Source organism: Medicago sativa, chromosome 1 (genome assembly GCF_051527215.1).
Source record: "Medicago sativa cultivar Bolivia chromosome 1, Bolivia_mono, whole genome shotgun sequence".
Taxonomy (NCBI): Eukaryota; Viridiplantae; Streptophyta; class Magnoliopsida; order Fabales; family Fabaceae; genus Medicago; species Medicago sativa.
The window spans coordinates 73,151,999-73,171,128 of record NC_140749.1 but is presented as its reverse complement, the minus strand read 5'-3'; the positions used below and the strand labels follow the sequence as shown (position 1 = coordinate 73,171,128).

Here is a 19,130-nt window from a genome sequence, read left to right as displayed (position 1 = left end):
TTCATCATAATAACGAATCTTTTCACAAGCAAGCCTTAAACTTATAATTATGCGTTAATCTTAATTTCTAAGGACAAGTTTCTCTTTAGCATATCACAACTTCTCTCGAAGTCAGTGAGTGTATCCCTCCAACAACCACACCTATTCTCATGGGTGATTGCCTTTGGGACCCTTGAAGATCGAAACTTTATGTGTCCCAAGGTTTGCTAGACTATTCTCATGTTTCGCAAACCTTGTCTAAATTCACTTGTTCGAATATCAAAGCTTCGCGTTCGCTTTATAAATTGATATTTGAGATGATGAATTAACCATTATCAAACCCTCCGCGTTCGCTTCCACAGTTTGATAATAATTAATTCATGTTAAAGCGGTGAATTTAGATTAGGAATTAAGGTAACATATAATTAGGGTTTAAGGCTTGGCTTGATCCGTATTACGTCATTAGACTTATCCAACAATCCCAAGACAAAGAAGTCTACTCACTCATGTTCATCGTAGACATGGGGGAAGAAGAGAGAAAACGGTAAAGTAAATTGCAAAGAAGAAAGTAAATAAAATAAAGACTTTTATTGAAATAATACTTAAAATATTCAAAGGAAAGATGAATGTTTATGGTGGAGAGCTACTCTATTTATAGCTTTACAATCGACTTAGAAACTAAGCAACTAAAAGGGCAAAACAGTAAAGCTGCAACAGGGTAACTTGGGCTTGAAGAAAAGCAGCAAAAGTGGCTTCTGGAGGTGGCACGGCTGTGCCACATGTTGGCACGGGCCGTGCCAAGCTTCTGACTTGGTGGGAATATATTTTTGTCCCGTATCTTCGTATTTTCGCACTGTATTTGCTCCAGTCCTCTTTCTTTTGCTCCAAGACACCTTCCACCATATATTCGTTCCTAAAATATAATAAAAATCAATTTGAAGTAAAATATTCAAAAAAGAAATAAATTGCAATAAAATAAAATCAAATCTTTAATAAAACTAAACTAAATAATGCAATAAAATAAACTAATTATGCTGAAACATGGTATTAATTGAGCCATCCATTGTAGGTGTATTTCCATTGTAATATTCAAGTCTAAAGATTAAAGTATAATTTCTCTCTTCGAAATCCTCCACTCCTTGAGAGAATCTAATATCAACTCAGAATGGATTTTGTTCTCCATCCATGCAATCAATGCTAGATTTTGACCCACGAGTTGCGCAGAGGCTTTGCTCACTTACTATTATTATATGATACATGTGATCAGGGACGGAGCTACAAGGGGAATCAAAAGAGGCTGCTATCCCCTGAAGCTTTTTTTAATTTTTCTAATACTATGCTACTATACTCTTTGGTCTCTATATTTGTTTTGTGAACTTTTAAACACTTGAATTTTTAGGCTTAATTACACTAATTCTTAACTAGAATCCTTAATAGCAAAAAAGAAAGTGAAGTTTTGTCTGCAACTTACAGATGAACCATAATCTTTAACTAGAATATCAAGTTATCATTCCTCGTTGTTATTTCGCTCAGAATTTTTGAATTATTGTGTGTGATTATTTTTGTGTACTCTCATCCACTAACCAACAATTCACAGCTCACAATTTCATTGTCAATTCATCCTTCTATGTTTGCATTTTTTTTTGTTTAATATTTTCTTTCTCCACTATTCAAAAATCATTTTAGTCTCGTCATTTTCGAGGAAGCCTCAAAGTCCTCATCTTTCTTATATCCATGAAATTTCTTAAAATTTTAGATATATATTAACTTTAATTATATCTTATAATTTCTTGTATACATTATGCATTTGAAAATTTATTTTCTTTACTAAACTATACTTTTAAAACTTGGGTCCTCCTAAGCTTAATTTCTTATTCCATCCCTGCATGTGATATTTGAAAATACATATTATTACAACTTTTGGCTTAGATTACCGTGTAGTACGAAAAACTGTACCGTAGCTCACAGTTCTAATAAGATAATGAAAGTAGAGAATACAATATTTTCCTCAAATAATCATAAAATATAATTTATGCTGAATAAAATATTTTGTTTGGTTTTAATTTTTTTTAAGTTTTAGATACAAATATACCACCTGGTTTCCAATGCTTCATGGAAAATAATTTTATTTTAAAACAAGTGGTATTTTTTATATTTAAAACTAAACCCAAAAATGAAAACAAAACAGGAACTAATTGCTTGTGTTTCAAGAAATATCCTCTTCAACATGTGGTGAACCAGGAACAACTGGAACAAAACCTCTACCACCAAATACAGGTCTCATAAACTTATCATCGAATTTCCTCCAAAAGTAGTGAACCGTAGTAGTAGGATAACGCATCATCAAACTCAGGTTACTTCGTCTTTGATTTGACTGATTGTTGCTTTGGTTGGTGGAACTATTGCTTTCAAGTAATAGCAGTCTTAGATCCTCTTGATTATCAGTGGAATCAGAAATGGCTGGTTTTGAATGCCTTAAGTTCACAGCCTCAATCAAAGGCTTTGTTATGGAACCAAATACCTGTTTGCATTTTGATTTTTTATGCAATATAAGCTACCAAATTAGTATTTATGTGATCCTTGCCATTTATATTATTCAGATCTATAGAAATATGAAACCCACCACAGTACTGAATAAGACAAGGATTATAGTTGAGGTGATCATTAATGCAGAATCTTCAGCTGATGCTATATCAGATCTTGAAAACTGCATTTCAAAGCAACCCATATCAAATGCCTAACTTAAAACAGAATTTTCAGTAATGAATTAAGTTAAAGTGTGTGCTTGCCTGATTATAAGACAAGGCAATGGTCACTGCACCTCTCATTAGGCCTGCCCACCATATTATAAACTGACATTTGGAACAGTTTAACAGAAATTAAGTGAGGCTAAATGAAAAAGTTAAGAATTGAGAGAACTATGAAGCATGAACACGGACAAAACACTGACACGTCGACACTGGCAATAGTTTAAGAAGATAGAAGTAATTGGATGTAATCACAAAAGTGTCGGATACTCCTTCAATGTGAAATATCTGTACTAGTAAGACAGTAATCACCTGCGATCGAAACTCAATTTTGGTGCTCTCTCTTGTTTTGGTGCAATTTGCAATGTTTGCAATAGGGAAAACAAAAGCTGCTCTTCCGATCAAAACTAATGCAATCAATGTTGAGCTGACAGAAACTGAAGTTCCTATGCTGTTCCAACATAATAATGTGTTAAGAAAACGATTGTAGCTAAAAATAGAATAACTAACAATTAGTTTATGATTTTGTGGTTTACTTGATGAAAATAATGGGAACTTTATAAACTAAATATATAGTTGCATCACTGGTGATGAAGATCCTGTCAAACCAATGCTATGGATTGCTAAAATCTAATTAACTAATTCTCTATACACTGTAGTGTGAACTTGAGAAGTTTTCAGCTACCTGGCCTTGCTTTTTTTCCATTTGTCAATGTCTAAAGCCTCCATGCCGACATATACAAATATAAAGGTTTCCGCTATGAATGAGATAGTTGCAAATGAGTGCCTGAAATTGTGAAAGTATTGTGTAAACTAAGATGTAATTTATATGTTTAACTAATTTTGTTTCCGGCTTCTGTACAATTTTTTTTTTTTTTTTTGAGAGAGAGGAAAACCTTACGTGCATAATGAAATGATTTTACTAAATTTGATAAATATTTTCATGGTTGGCATTACACTCACATCTTAATAGATTGATCAATCAGATAAAAAGTTAAAGATCATGTCCTTACTTGGTTGTTATCCTTGAGCTTCCTGTAACGTTGTGCCATGTGTAGTGTGACATAACAATGCCACAGAAGAAAATAGTCAAAATTCCACTGAGATTCAAAAGCTGCAAAAGCCACACAAACGTATGTAGTAAACTGAGAATCACTGCATCTATGATGCGCTTTGCCAGGTATGATTTTTTTTCCTCTAATCCTCTTTTTAGAAAATAAATACAATTGAGTATAATTATCAATTAAAATGTCTCTGTAGAAAGTGATTTTGTACCTCAGCGATCATATATGACAGATATGCCATTAACATCATAAGTGCAACTTCACGATCTGTAGAGTGCCTGAAAATGAAAAGGAGCTATGTCAGGTTGCGCAACATTCAGACTTTGTTAAGTATTTGTTACACTATAAGACCTATTTATGAATTCAAATAAACTGCAAGGACCTATTCAACTGTTTGTTCTATTAAAAAGGTCTTTGCAGCTTATCCAAGCTCTCAAATAGGTCCTTATAGTTTCTTGCTTTACAGATTTCAATGCAAGAGGTGAGGCTGGTATTCTTTTCGTGTTTTTCATATCTTTCTTGTTAATCAGCCTATTAATTATTTAGATTTCAATGTTATTCAGTCTGCCATAGTTTCAAGTGTATTCATATGAACTTATACAAGCAAAGGAAACTCATACCTTCCAAAGTAAAGTGTTTTAATAATATAAGCACTTAAGAGACCAACCTGAAAAGTCATCATATAGCAAGTCAGTATAGAACTGTAGCAACACTCCCAACAGTCAGAAATTCAAATTTTGGTTTGCAAGCAGGTCGTAAATGTATTAATTGGATAGTGGTTCTGAATATCAATCCATTGAATGCTTTAATAGAGAAAATTTAATGTTCAGATTGCGTGTTAACACAAAATGATGAAGATTTCATTTAGTATGAGAAAATAATAAAACCCAAAAGAGAAGCACTTTTTGAAGGTGCTGCCCTAACATGAACTTACTACTATGCCAAGGGCAGTACTAGTGCAAAAGAGGTAAACGAAGGTCCCCAACAATTTTAAAGCTGCAATAGCATTGATGCTGTCGAAGTTAAGTGATTGGACTGAATTGAAAAGAACGATAGATGTGGCGTCATTTACTACTCCTTCGCCAAATACAATGCTGTAAAGAAAAGGTGTTTCATCTTGACTCAGGACCTTCATCACAAAAGGAAAAACAAGGCATTATTAAATGATCAAATATAAATTTTGTTATGTAAATTTATGTCTGAGCTGAGGTTAGAATATTATATACCTGTAATGTACAAACTGAGTCAGTTGCTGACAAGATAGCCCCAATGGCTTCACATGTAATGTGCACGAATAATCAGAATAGGGGAACACAATGATTAAATTGAAAGAGATAGTTCGACATAAATTGCTTTTTAAATGAAGACTGTCTCACCTAGGTGATCTTTTATGCTCAAGTTAGTTATGCCAATCCTATTGAAGAGCAAAAAGGCACCTAAAGAAGTTGCAGAAATAACTGTATTTAGTATTTATTCTAGCAATTGTTTATCATCAGCTTTTGGCATAAGGTTCAGAATGATATTGAAACAATTTGAAACTCAAGAGGGTTAGATAATTATCTTACCAGCAGATATGACACAGAAAGAAATAACTGTCCCAAGGACTCCAAACAGAAGTATAGTAGTGAAATTCCTGAAGAACTGTTTCTTCTTGACTTGGAAACTGACATGGAATTGGATATTATTATACAAAAGAAATAAAATGTGAATTAAATGAAAAGATAGAGAAGGATGATAATAATCACAGTTACCCGGCATTGAAAATGATTGGTGGAAGCAAGTAAAGAAAGAACAAGTCTTCGTTGAATATTAGAATCTCTGTATTACGGAACTTGGTCACCAACAATACCACCACTCCAGAGCACAAACCCTACACTCATTTAACAAATCCAAGAAAAACATGAGATAGAATTAGAAAGCTACACAATTTTAAGTGGAGAGAAGATGAAAAATGTATGGAGTGTGTACAAGAAGTAGGGCAATAATGGATTCACTGGCCCATCGATATTCTTCGAGAAGGTGGCCAACGATGATGCAAGCGCAGAGGAGTGCGAAGAATACACAAAGTGAAACAATGGTGCTTGTGCTCAGATATGAAGTTGAAGAATCAAGTGGTGAGGGTAACATAGCTACCTTAAGCATTCATTCACTCACTCAAGTTGACAATGAGTGCCCTTTCATTTCTCAGTTGAATCTGTTGATGATTATTACTATATGGATTGAGTGTTTAATGACGTCGGTTTACTTGGTTCTATGTTAGTTGTGTTATTTGAACATCAAAATACAGAGTATGTGTTTATCTCTATCTCGCTTTTACTTTTTTACCTTCAACTTACATTTAAAAAATACACACAAAAATCAAATGACGCTGTATTCGACGTTAAAATTTTGATGTAAAAAAATCATTTCTCTTTTTGCATATATCAACTAAAAAATAAATGCCAAATCTTTAAGAATTTCAATTTCAATATATGATGTGTGGTGGTGTGGATTTTGGTAGTTGAGCGTGACAACAAACTACCAGTCTTATGTTTTTGGTTGAAATGAAATGTCATTCAATGTTAAGAGCCACCTAACATTCTGATATTTGACCACTGTGGTGTAAAAGAACTTAGTGTTTTGTATATCCTTTTCTTATGCACGTTACTACTAGTCACTCGTACATCTTGATGGCATTGACATTGAAGTGATCATACCATAAATCTGTAATTTTCTGCTTCGAGTTTTTTATTATCAGAACATTGGAAGGATTAAGCAGTTTTACAATCTTAATTTTATTTAGGTGCTGTGAGTATGAAATGAGGGTGGTTTAAGAGTAACCAATTTTTCTATATTATAAAGTGGACCAAGCTCGTGTCATTCATTGGATAGTAGTATAGTATAATACAAATACACTACTATTTTATTTTATTGGATTGGTGAATTATTCTCAAATGTTCAGTATTCATGTGATATAATCTATTACAATTGCTGATACAAATACGTGAGAATTATGCCTCAGTAACTCGTTTATGAATTTTTCTGGGTGTATCCATTCAGCAGAATAATATTAGTAATTTGAAGTATAACACATTACTAACTACTTTTCATCTTTCACTGGTAGAGAACAGCTACAAATTAGAAAGAATCATCAATATGGTAGCTAGAAACAACAATGCTACTTGCTACACATGCGATTAGAAGTAGTACAGGAATTTACTGTTCTTGCCATACCTGAAAATGATTATTTGTGTATCACATTAATGGCTACAGATATACTACAGCATTCCCAACTCTCATCAGCTGGTTCAGACATTGTTCAAACTCAAGTGTAGAGTATGAAGCAGTGGAACAAATCTCCAACTGACTTCGGCTCGTCACACTAAGAAACATTTTGAATATGATATAATATAATATTTTTAGAATACATGCACACTACAAAAAATATATAATCTCATTACAAGGAAATTGATGATCTTCTATACTCCATCAAGTTTATATATAATTCTCGGCTTAATATAGCGAACAATGTTACAAGATACAAAAATGTTGGCATACCCGGTTACAAAATTTCAAGACATGGCTACAGAATTGTCAATGATATAGCAGCAGAACGAAGTGTTACACCATCACTGTCCCACTTGGACTGTGGTGCAGTTGCGCCAGCAATAATAACCTATAGAATAAAACGACATGATAATTTATTTTTCGGTGTGTTATGTTCTTGAAAATACAGAAATGATTGGTATGTATCACCCGTTTGGATCACCTTGTGTGGGGATTTCACATGATGGGTCAAGTAGAGGATCCACCATCAAAATTCACATCGGACGGATTCAGCGAGTTTTAATGGCCAGATCCTCCAGCCGACCCCCTCATGTGAAACACTCACTCGAGGGGGGGGGACTTCAAATCATGTATCGACACAGAAATGTGAGACTTTGCTTTATTGGTAACTAGGTCAACTAGCAAAAGTTGGTGACCTATGATATAACCCGGGTACTGCATACCCAGTTTGATATGGATGTGTTAGTAAAATGCACAGTAACAAACCTTTCCACCTCGTACGCCTGCCATCACTGCTAAGTGCAGATCATCTTTACCAAATTCATAGAAATAGTATGTCCTGAAATTAGAAAAATAGGCACTGCTTTGGAATTTTGGGGCAACGGAAAAACTCAGTAGCAGATCCAGATGGCATAAAAATTGCTTAAAAGATTAATACATGTAGTGTTTTCTATACTGGCATTTTGAGTATAAAATAGGAGAACGTATAACCTGAAATGCTGTTTATTTATAGACCAAACCTTCTTTTCTTGGATAACTTGTTTCATTTTATAAAAAAAAAAAAAAAAAAAAAAAACTACTTTATGTAATTCGTTCTCAGAATTACTTCAAGTCATTTGAAAACGAGCTTACCTAAAACCACCTGCTGCTTCCTTAATTTTTATTGATCTTGCAGAGTAAACTTTTGACCCTCCTGCATGTACATTTTGGGCAAAATGAGACACCGAAACCAAGAATTAGAAGGAAAGGGAAAGAGCAATGAAGTAATCATATCATTTACGTAACGAAATGATGGGAAATAACAATCTATACCATAAAGATAAACTTAGAACAAAACTAACTTCATTGAGAATTTACAAATTGCACCTGGAATAAATAATTTTGCAGCATCCTTCAAAGAGGCTAAACCAGTTATATCCTGAGCCTACTACAATGAAGAATATGTAAGTTCCTTGAGCTTATAACAAGAAAAACATATAAGACTACTGAATCTAATCTATGTTAGAGTGACTTGAGGCATAAAAACCCAATGGCACTGATACATACACAGACACACGCACATGTTCTTGGAGAATAACATTATGAAAGACTCTGAAAAGTGAAAACTAAAATTACGCAAATCAAGACATAAGCAAGGAATTTAGCATAATAAGCAAAAAGTTTGTAATTCCAGCCTAAGTTCTTGAAGACATAAGCAAGGAATTTATCATGATAAGCAAAAAGTTTGTAATCCCAACCTAAGTTCTTGAAGACATAAGCAATGAATTTATCATGATAAGCAAACAGTTTGTAATCCCAGTCTAAGTTCTTGAAAGCAAATAAAAGGAAAAGTTTGCAATAAGAAGGAGCCAGATGATAACTCAATATTAAATAAGAAAGAAACCAAATGGCAAACAATGAACAAAGGCAGAAAAGATACAATACAATACAAAATCTAAGGCGTTGTCAAAAAAAAAAAACATACAAAATCTAAGGCCAAACCTATGCATTCACATTACATGGACTTGGTATAGTAAAATACCAAACACTAAGCCATGGTTGAAAATTTATGCATAATGGAGGGTGAATATATTTGTGTGAGTAAAGTAAAATGTCCTTGACTGTCTGATTACCTCTAAGAAGGTGAGTTTAAGCTGACTGGTCACCCGAGTAATAACATTCAGAACAGCTAATCTGTTACAATCATGGACAAGATGCTTACGTTTCCTTCTGAACATATATGTTAGTGCATAATAAGGAAGTAGGAAGTTAGGAGTGAGATAGTACAAATTACCCGTCTGAAGATACAAACCGTGCGACAACTTCCTTCTCTTTTGCTCTGTCCCCATAAAGATTCATTCCGGCACTAAAATCCTACAAAGTAACGGAAGATAAACTCGCTAAAATGAAAATTTCATAATGCTTCAATGTGATTATTTTTAAGATGCAAGTTCTGAAAAATGAATTCCAACAGTTCATTAGACAGATCAATCAGCAATATATAGCTTTCACACTTTCAGTCAGTTGCTCGTTAGTTTTCTATCATTAGTTTGTAAAGTTAGTTTACAGACAGTCACTGATGTTAGTTTTCTGTTAATTGAGGTTGGTTAATAATTTTTGTTACAGTTAGATGATGGACATATCTATATAAGCCATCATTACTCGTAGTTATGACAATTCAATACAATCCAATGAGAATTTGGTTTTTCCTTCTCCCTCGATTTGTCATTAGTCTGCATTCCAATACAGTATTAGAAGTGTTTCTATAGCTTCTATTTGCATAGTCTACGACCTTTTGAATTTCAATCTTGTAAACCTATAATCGTTATGAGCAATGAAGGGGAAAAACAGTCTTTTCTTCTTGTATCCCTTTGACAGGCCTTGGCTTGTACTTGTGTCTCAGCCCTTGGCAGGTGACAATTACAGATCTTGGAAGAGAGCCATGTGCATGGAATCATAGCTAAGAACAAATTTGGTTTCATTAATAGAAGCATCAATCAAACAATAGGATCAAGTTGAATGCCCAGCCTACTATGTATGGGAGTTCAATATCAACATTGTAGCATTTTAGTTGCTGAATTATGTCCAAAGAAATCACTGCCCGAGTCATCTATTACCCGAGACTTGTTGAATGATCTATAAAAGAGGTTTAAATTGACAAAGCAGGCCTCAAACTTCCCAACTCAAGAAAGAACTTTGCAAACGCAACCATGGTGAAAATCAACCATAATTAGCTGCTAGAGATGATAACATAACACACCCTAACTAGACTACACCACCAATTCAAACATACCCTAGTGCAGTTTGTCATCGCTAAAGACAATGGACACTTCAAGTTTTTACATATATCATGCGTTAGTTTTTTTAATTTTAATTTTCTAAAATTGCATTCCACAACCAAAATTATTTGCATGAGAATGATTTAGGCCCTCTTTGGATAAACACTTATTTGCAACTTATAGGACAAGGATAGCAAAAGATAAATAAAGTTAATTTGTTTTCATGTAAGTTATAACTTGTGGCACTAGATAAGCTCGAATAAGTCAATCCAAACAGGCCCTAGGAAATTGTGATTAAAAGAGTATAGAATTGAATGTAGTACCTCAGGTTCCATGACATCTTGAAACTCAGGTGGGACTCGAATAGCGAAACCATCACCATAGAAACGGTACCAGGAACTGGTATTTTCAATGCTAGAAAGAATGGATTCGGGTGAAGATAAAGCAGGTGGGAGTTGAGGAGTCAGAGAAGAAATGCCAAAGCAGCAGAGTAGAGAAGTTTGGAGAATGAGGTTGCGGCGTTTGGAGGTGGTGGGGTTGCTACAAATGATGGGTACTTTTGAGATGATGAAGGATTTGGTGTTGGTATTGGCAATGCCAAGTTTGGGAAATGTGGATAAAAGAATGGCCATCGAAGAGATAGCATAGAGACCATTATCATTCTAGTACAATAATAAAGTACTGCTATGAGAGGTACTACTTTATGTTCAACCATTAAATTTAAAATAAATTGTAAAATATATAGTACAAATTGAATTGATAATAAGTTGTTCAATATAGTCCCGTGAGCATAGCTCAGTTGGTAGGGCAATGCATTATTATATGCAGGGGTTGGGGTTCGAACCTCGAACACCCCATTTATTCACCTTATAAAGTGAATTTTAGCCACTAGGCTACCTGAACAAAAAAAAAAAAAAAGTACTCCCTCCGTCCCTTAATGTAACCCCCCTTTGCATTTTTCACATTTCTTAAGAAAAGTTGTCAGTGTAATTAATGTGTCTGTTTTGTGTATTAATATTACCAAATTGTCCTTTGTTTGTATGTGTATTAAATTTGACTATTCATATTCCAAGACAAGTTAGTAGTATTAATTAGGGGTATGTTTAGGAAAAAAGTAATAAATGCATCTAGTAATTTGAAAAGGGGGTTACATTTAGGGACAAAAATAAAATCAAATGGGTGGTTACATTAAGGGACGGAGGGAGTATTATAAAGTGAATTTTAGCCACTAGACTACCTGAACAAAAAAAAAAAAGTTGTTCAATATAAGAACTAACTTAAGGTTTAATTGAGTCAATGATCATTTTAAAATACTCATTATTTTATAGACCTGTTTTTAACTAACCCATAAAAATGCATACTATAAGGTCTAAAGCGAGTACCATCTAGCCAATTTAAGTAGGTTAATTTTATAGACCTATTTGAAAGCGCTAGTTTATAACTTTAGATAAATTGTTATTTTCGTTGTTCAATATATGACAAATAACCATAATAATCTGAATTGAAATTCTAATTAGTTATTGATTATTTAGCCTCTTAAAAAAAATAGTTCTTGATTATGCACTATGTTATTGTTATTTTAAAATTTAAGTATGTGATGTTTTATTTGAAGAAATAGTATATGATGTTAAAATATTATTTTATTAGCATTGATATGACCGTATTAACGCAATATATTAATGTCAAATAATATTTTAACTAATGTAGGGTATAATCAAAAACAATTTTAAAATTTTGATACATTAAAAAATATTATGACAATTCATTACACATTCAAAAATGACTATTTACCGTCCTAATTTTGTTTTACTCAATGAAAATTATGAATAAAGAATGTGTATTTATTTATTTTTATGAATAAAGAGTGGATATTGTCAAAAAAAAATGGATATTTTGTCAATAAAAAAATGAATAAAGAGTGGAAAATTGAAAATGTGTTGTTGTGTCGACACGTGGCTAATAGACGTTATCCACTTCCAAACACAATCAACAAATTGAGACCACTCAAAATCCAAAAACCAAATCAAAGACAGAACATGAGAACAATGTTGTGCAACAGAGGAACAAGAACAACTTCACCTTTCCTCAATCCAACCCTCCCTCATCTTCCTCATGACAACCCTTTTTCCTCCCAACTCTCTCTCTCCACTTCTCAACCTCAAATCTTCACCTTCTCTCCAACCCAAATCAACCTCTCTCATTTCCTACAAACCCATTGTTTCTAATCTCAAAAAGACTCAAACTTTATCTCTAAAACCACCAACCCTTCCTTCATGCACAACCTTGCTCACTCATGCTCAACAGGGTCTTGCAGCTTTAGCTATCACTTTAGCATTGAATTTCAGCCCAGTTTTACTTAGTGGTAATGCATTGGCTTCTGAATTTGATGTGATTAATGAGCGTCCACCTAAAGAGGCCTATGTGGTTGATGATGCTGGAGTTCTTAGTAGAGTCACTAAGTCTGATTTGAAACGTTTGTTATCTGATTTGGAATCAAGGAAGAATTTTCATATCAATTTTATTACACTTAGAAAACTCACGGTTAGTTACGTAATCATTATGTCATTGAATTGAATTTAGAGTCGATTTGAATTGACTTATTTGAGCTTGTTTACCTGGATAAAAGAGCTTATGGAACAGTTTATGACATGTCAATGAGCGGTTTTCAGCTTATTTCTGTAGTTTCAGAAAACCGCTTATAGCTTATATGAAAATAATTTGACTTTATTTTATTCTTTGTTATTGAAATAACTTATACATAAGCAATATATGATAAGCGGTTATACCAAATGAGCTTAACTAAGTTGTTTATTGAAACATAGCCTAGATAAAGGAAAAAACTTCAGTGTTAGTTAGTTCTGTAATTGTATTATGCTGTTCACTAATAATAACATGCTAAATAGATTAATTGTTTTAGTTAGATGTCAATTTAAAATAATTCTGTTTATATGTACTGTTAGTGTTAAATAGAGAATCTATATTTGTTGTATTGTAATAGGAAAACGGTAAAAACAGCACACAAGTAAAGTAACTGCACTTAAGTTTTGTTTTGTTCATCAATAAACTGTTAGAATGGTGCAAAATAAAAATGTTGAATTTTTGGATTTGTGGTTGGTTGTGATTGCAGAGTAAAGCTGATGCTTTTGAGTTTGCGGACCAAATTTTGGAGCGTTGGTATCCTTCTGTGGAAGAGGGTAATGACAAGGGTGTTGTGGTTCTTGTAACAAGTCAGAAAGAAGGAGCAGTTACTGGTGGACCTGCTTTTGTTCAAGCCGTAGGAGAAAATATCCTCGATGCTACTGTTTCAGAGAACCTTCCAGGTACTTCCTAATGGCTAGTGGATTTGGATTCTTTATTGTTTTTCTGTAGCATATTGGGGAGAGAATTACATTATTTGTATCACATAAGAACTTAACTATCATGATTATTTATGTCTGTGAAAGGATTTACAAGACTGTCTTGGAGTTTTTTCTTCTTTTTTCTCACCAACAAATATGGCAAGTGTGAACTGCTGATTGTCATATGTTCATAAACTGTGAAGGAAGCAACTTTGTTATGAATATGGTCATAACATGTCATGCACTGAGTATATAGTAAAGGACGGATGATAATTTGGATTCAAGTATTTTTTTCTTGAAAAATAAATGCAAGGTCAACGACAATGTGAATTGTTTTGTCAGCATGTGGGTGAATCACTTGTTATGACCCTTTTTTTTGTTAAGAAGAGTTGAGGTTGTGCTTTATCAGGGGCACTTTCAAGAAGCAAGATTGCAGACACTCCAATGATCAATGATCATGATGACCATAACGATAATGATGGACATGTTTGCATTTTTAGAAATCAACAAATGATAATCCCTTTTTAGCTAGCATACGGTCCCTATCCATTTAGTAGCTGTATATGTTGTCAAGGCTTATCCGCCTACATACTTCAGTTTAAACAAGGCAACGGATTTTCAGCAGGGTGATAAACTAGGGTACAACTTTTGAATGCACATACTATTGATAGTCTGCAAATTTGTATTATTTATAAACCATGTATGTCTTCTGAAGTTACAATCAATAAGTAGCAGTTGTGATCATTTTTAGGGGCACAACACACTACTACCATTGTCTGGTTTTTGTATGCAGTATTGGCTACGGATGAGAAGTACAATGAAGCAATTTATAGCACTGCTAAACGACTAGTTGCTGCCATTGACGGACTTCCAGATCCTGGTGGTCCCTCGGTTAAAGACGACAAACGTGAGTCTAACTTCAAAACAAAGGAAGAGACAGAAGAAAAGCGTGGACAATTCTCTCTTGTAGTTGGAGGTTTGTTGGTTATTGCATTTGTTGTTCCTATGGTACAATACTATGCTTATGTAGCCAAAAAATAAGATAATGGATATACAACTAGATGAATCTCTCTTCCAAATTATCACTCTTTAATTTCAGATGTATAATGCACAATTGTAACCAAGCTCATGTTATAATTGAGTTTGAGAAAAATGACAAATAAGATCAGAGTTTTTTGGCTTGTAAATGTAATTCCCAAATATGTTTGTTGGATTATTTTTACATGCCAGTTTTTATGCACTTGATGCAGACATTTATCAATTGTCAATACATAAAGGGTTTGCAAAAGAAACAGTTTTATGCTATTACGCATACTGTGTCATACAACTCTAATCAAGCATAAAAACTTCGATAAGATAAATAGCCGAAAATAGTCTAGATTAGAATGACATCTTTTCTGGCAAATGAGTGTTAATGTAATTTCCAGTGAGAATTTGTGATGCAACATATCGATTTGTGGCCTCCGTAAAATGAGCGCCATCCCAGCTTACATACACACTACTATCATTGCAACCTTTTGCTGTAACTACCGTCCCATTTAAGACCTTTGTTTCTCCACAAGAAACGCGACTATCATAGTTCAACGGCGGACCTCCATATCCACAACAAGCCATAATTGGCTGTTCAAACCCTGCAAACAAATAACCATACAAGTTTAATGACTGTCGTGAGTTTTGCTGAAGCAATGATATTGAACTTTTGCTAGTTTTACTTACCATGTTGTGAGTAATTTGCAATGAGGTCTAGTTTTATGGTAAAGATATCAACATATGTAACATTTACATCTGGATACTGGCCATGCAATTTACTACAGAAATCTTGTAGATATAGATTAAAAGATTTAGCAGCTAAGTTGTGTTCACGAAGGCATCCTAGTTCATCAAGCTTTGATGGATCAGTGCCAAATTGGGAAATAAAATGAGCCAAGCATCCGAGTGGACTCACATTATGTATCCAAAAATTCCTAGCCCCGCTGTCATACAGTCTCTGTCACACAAATAAAAGAGCGATTGTTAATTTTATCAAAACTATTTATATATTCTTGAGTTCAAGAATATTTTAGGATAAAAAATGTACCAATTCATTACTAATTTGTTAGGCACTGTCACCAACCTTTATTCCAGTTTCAAATTCCAATAGAATTGTTGGAATTGAGGCAATTATCTGGTCCAAGTCTTGTGAATAAAACGCGATAGTAAGATCATTCCGACCTATTTCAAAAATGTATAACCCCTTCTCGAAATAATCTTTGGCCGGGTCATACTCGTAAATTTTTTGGCCTGAAACATGATCGCGATCATTTTTGTTCCACATGAATGAATTAGAGAAAAACAAAGTTGGTTTTGACAGTGAAGCGATATAAAGATATTTGAATTAACTTATCATATACCTGCAAGTAATTTGAGAACCCGAGCTTTGAATAGCAGAAATTGAGATACCTGAACCCCAAAGCTGAACGGACTGATCCGCGCTGCAGTTGGTGGAAGAATAGATGAACCTGATGCTGCAAAGTTGCATCCATGATGGAAATTTGGCAAGCCAAATGAATCCAAATAGGCATTTAAGAATGGCAAGTCCGTTGCATTCACTGCATCAAAAAACCAGAATTGCATTGGATAGAATAGAACTATCATATGACAGTGTAACCTTTCTTATTTCCAAATACCAGTTTTATATATATATGCTTGATTTGAATTTGATGCAATCAGCAATCTATGTATTCACGTAATCCGGGACGTCAGTGACTGTTGAATCAAGATCAGACCGTCCAGATTTTAAGAACAGAATTTCGGTTTTTCTTTTGTAAAAATCAAAATACGCATTGAAATATGAACCGTCTGATCTTGATCCAACAATCTTCAACTTCTCTGGATGCGTGATGGAGTCGATTGCTGGATGCAGCAAATCCGTATGTAACATAAGATGTTTTGTTTGTTGGCTCATACTTGTTAGTATGGAAATAACTCATTTATAATCAATAAATCATTAAATTATACTATCCTTTACCTTTAAAGTTGATGAGAAAATAAGTGTCAAATCAAACCCCTATTCATGCAACCGAAGCATGTAAGCCCTTTGTTTTCCGTAGCTAAGAGAGATCTAACGGAGTTGAAAAACATTGATGTTTATAAACTACCTTTAGTCTCATTTCTCAAACTACGTGGGACGACTTTTTCTTGTTCGTATAGATAGATAACGTATAATAACTACAAAAATTTCATAAAAGGATTTAACACTTACTTAAGAAGTCAAGTATGAGACGACCATCACAAAATCTCCCAGACGGAGTTTTGAAGTGATTCTGTCCGTAAGGTGGGGGGAGTGGAAGGCCAAAGGCTGCAACACGTCCACCTGTGTCCGAGGTTGAATCACCAAAGTTGAAAGCTGTTGGATAACTGAAGTCAACAGAATTTGCTACAGGCAAAGATATGCAAAAGAACACAACTTGAAAAGCAACAACATACTTAGAATCCATGTAACTCAACTTTCACTTGCTATGTGCAACGCAGCCAAACAGTAGTGTAATACAAATCACATAATTAGAGTTTGATTCTGTTCTTTTTAGAGTGTTTGTAAAGTCGCAACATTAAAGAAATAAAAGAAAGGTTAGTTTTGTCGTTTAAGAAAGGAAAAAAAAAAAAAAAAGATTTACCTTGCATTTTATTTGCTAAGGTTCTTCCTCGTATTTGTTTACTATTAAGGTTCTTCCTCGTATTTGTTTACCGTTAATTTTGTACGGCACATGACCACGAGCCACAGTGCATTAGAAGATTAAGGTTGATTAGAAAAAAAAGGAAAATACTAGATATCAAGAATGGATTTTCTTGATGAATTCAAGAATGACATGGCAGAATAATCACCCTTAGATTTTAATCTTATTTATTAAAGTTTCATAAAAAAAATACATAACATCCACCACCCCATGATTTCCGGTCAGGCTGAGATTTTATTGACTAACATTAATTTTGGGACAATTTCTTGATAAAATCTTTCTTGATAAAAAAAAAAAATAGATAGTTAAGTAGGCGGCTACAACACAAGCATGCACGGATCTACATAGTGGTAATTGGGGGTTATTGACCCCACTTGTGCATTATTTTTGTAACCAATAGCTATATAAATTTAGATGATGACCCCATATACAATTTCATATTGCCCCCACAAAAACTTGTTCAGTGCGTTAAAGACAAGCAATTACACCATGATACTACGTACACCATCCGATCATTATTATAAGCAAAACTTCATTTTTTAGATTCATTCAATAAATTATGCATGTTGTCTATATAATATATCACATACATCATTTATTGAATGAACCTAAAAATTGAATTTTTGCTTATAATAGTGACCGGAGGGTGTATGTAAGTATTCATTTGACTAAAAATTTGTCTTTAAATTTAAACCGTTTTTCAAATTACTAGATGTATTTATAATTTTTTTCCTAAACATACCCCTAATTAATTCAACTAACTTGTCTTGAAATATGAAAAGTCAAATTTAATACACATATAAACATATAAACACATTGTCTAATAGTATCTTTTAATTTTAGTGTTTTGTTAACTAGTGTTTTTGGAGCACTCTTTAACCAGTCCTTAAAGAGTGTCCCATAGGCACTCCTTAGCGTTTCCCTATTTCTTATCCTCCTTGCAACTAAATCAATTTTGAAGGACTCTTGAAGCTGAAACCATTTTTTTTATATATTTGTATCGGATATAATTCTTCGATATTAAGGTATTTTAATTTTTTTATGTATAATAATATGATTTATTTAGTTTTCTAAAATTTTGCACAATACTCCCTCCATTCCTTTTTATTTGATGTTTTAGCTCTTAAGTTTTATTTCAAAATATTTGATGTTTTAGAATTGTTGGTATTGTTTGTCCAATTTGACCCTTGTCACAATTAATTACGTTATGACTTTTAATTTATCACAATTGTCAAAAATTGGAGTACTAAATGTTTTGCTGGGAAAAAACAAACAGTTCACTTTTTAAAAGTGTCACCTTATACTTTTTCAATTTGTATACTCCCACCATTATTTTTTGGATGAAAAAATTGTATACTCCCACGTTCATTTTTTGGAAGTGTAAGTAATAAATGTATTGAAATTAGAATTGTATACTCCCACCGTTCATTTAAGAAGATTTGGAATTTTGAGAAGAAAAAAGCAAGGAGTAATCATGGCAGCCAAAAAATAAAATAAGGGTATTGTAGTCCAAATCTACAACTATTTTCATTCTTTAATGATTCCTTAATATGTGTGTAATCAGCTAAAACATCAAATAAAAAGGAATGGAGGGAGTATAATGATGTCATCTACATTGATTATGAATTTATATATATCTTCTATAAACATTTATAATAAACGATCTTGACCCCACTTATTGAAATTTCTGTATCCGTCTCTGACAAGCCTATTATTTTTATTTATTTATTAATTGAAAATTAATATTAGTTTAGAGAAGTGTTAT

The 19,130-nt window shown here is 33.4% G+C and overlaps 4 protein-coding genes across 5 annotated transcripts; 1 reads left to right on the top strand and 3 right to left on the bottom strand.

Moving 5' to 3' along the window:
• Positions 1 to 1,868: 1,868 nt before the first annotated feature.
• LOC146957200 (sodium/hydrogen exchanger 1-like) lies at positions 1,869 to 6,233 on the bottom strand. 2 transcript variants are annotated; one of them, XM_085741165.1, is made up of 14 exons: positions 5,759 to 6,233; positions 5,542 to 5,660; positions 5,356 to 5,453; positions 5,167 to 5,226; positions 5,017 to 5,063; positions 4,725 to 4,919; positions 4,411 to 4,457; positions 4,002 to 4,068; positions 3,740 to 3,840; positions 3,412 to 3,513; positions 3,039 to 3,177; positions 2,769 to 2,831; positions 2,603 to 2,686; positions 1,869 to 2,500 (listed from the first exon to the last, which is right to left on the bottom strand). In XM_085741165.1, exons 1-14 carry the CDS (start codon positions 5,930 to 5,932, stop codon positions 2,186 to 2,188), a joined length of 1,611 nt encoding a protein of 536 aa, XP_085597291.1. In that variant the 5' UTR covers positions 5,933 to 6,233; the 3' UTR covers positions 1,869 to 2,185. The 2 variants fall into 2 exon arrangements, with proteins under 2 accessions (XP_085597291.1, XP_085597292.1); XM_085741166.1 differs by having other exon boundaries at positions 5,924 to 6,039.
• Positions 6,234 to 6,973: 740 nt separating this feature from the next.
• On the bottom strand, positions 6,974 to 10,997 carry LOC146957199 (tagatose-6-phosphate ketose/aldose isomerase, putative (Mog1/PsbP/DUF1795-like photosystem II reaction center PsbP family protein)). Its single transcript, XM_085741168.1, has 7 exons — positions 10,638 to 10,997; positions 9,330 to 9,409; positions 9,169 to 9,229; positions 8,423 to 8,480; positions 8,189 to 8,249; positions 7,823 to 7,895; positions 6,974 to 7,445 (listed from the first exon to the last, which is right to left on the bottom strand). Exons 1-7 carry the CDS (start codon positions 10,944 to 10,946, stop codon positions 7,353 to 7,355), a joined length of 735 nt encoding a protein of 244 aa, XP_085597294.1. The 5' UTR covers positions 10,947 to 10,997; the 3' UTR covers positions 6,974 to 7,352.
• Positions 10,998 to 12,368: 1,371 nt separating this feature from the next.
• On the top strand, positions 12,369 to 14,868 carry TLP18.3 (thylakoid lumen 18.3 kDa protein). Its single transcript, XM_085741164.1, has 3 exons — positions 12,369 to 12,855; positions 13,442 to 13,634; positions 14,446 to 14,868. The coding sequence occupies exons 1-3, from the start codon at positions 12,427 to 12,429 to the stop codon at positions 14,691 to 14,693; spliced, it is 870 nt and encodes a 289-aa protein (XP_085597290.1). The 5' UTR covers positions 12,369 to 12,426; the 3' UTR covers positions 14,694 to 14,868.
• LOC146957197 (GDSL esterase/lipase At1g54790-like) lies at positions 14,767 to 17,432 on the bottom strand. Its single transcript, XM_085741163.1, has 5 exons — positions 16,894 to 17,432; positions 16,043 to 16,240; positions 15,766 to 15,932; positions 15,369 to 15,639; positions 14,767 to 15,283 (listed from the first exon to the last, which is right to left on the bottom strand). The coding sequence occupies exons 1-5, from the start codon at positions 17,126 to 17,128 to the stop codon at positions 15,033 to 15,035; spliced, it is 1,122 nt and encodes a 373-aa protein (XP_085597289.1). The 5' UTR covers positions 17,129 to 17,432; the 3' UTR covers positions 14,767 to 15,032.
• Positions 17,433 to 19,130: the final 1,698 nt, after the last annotated feature.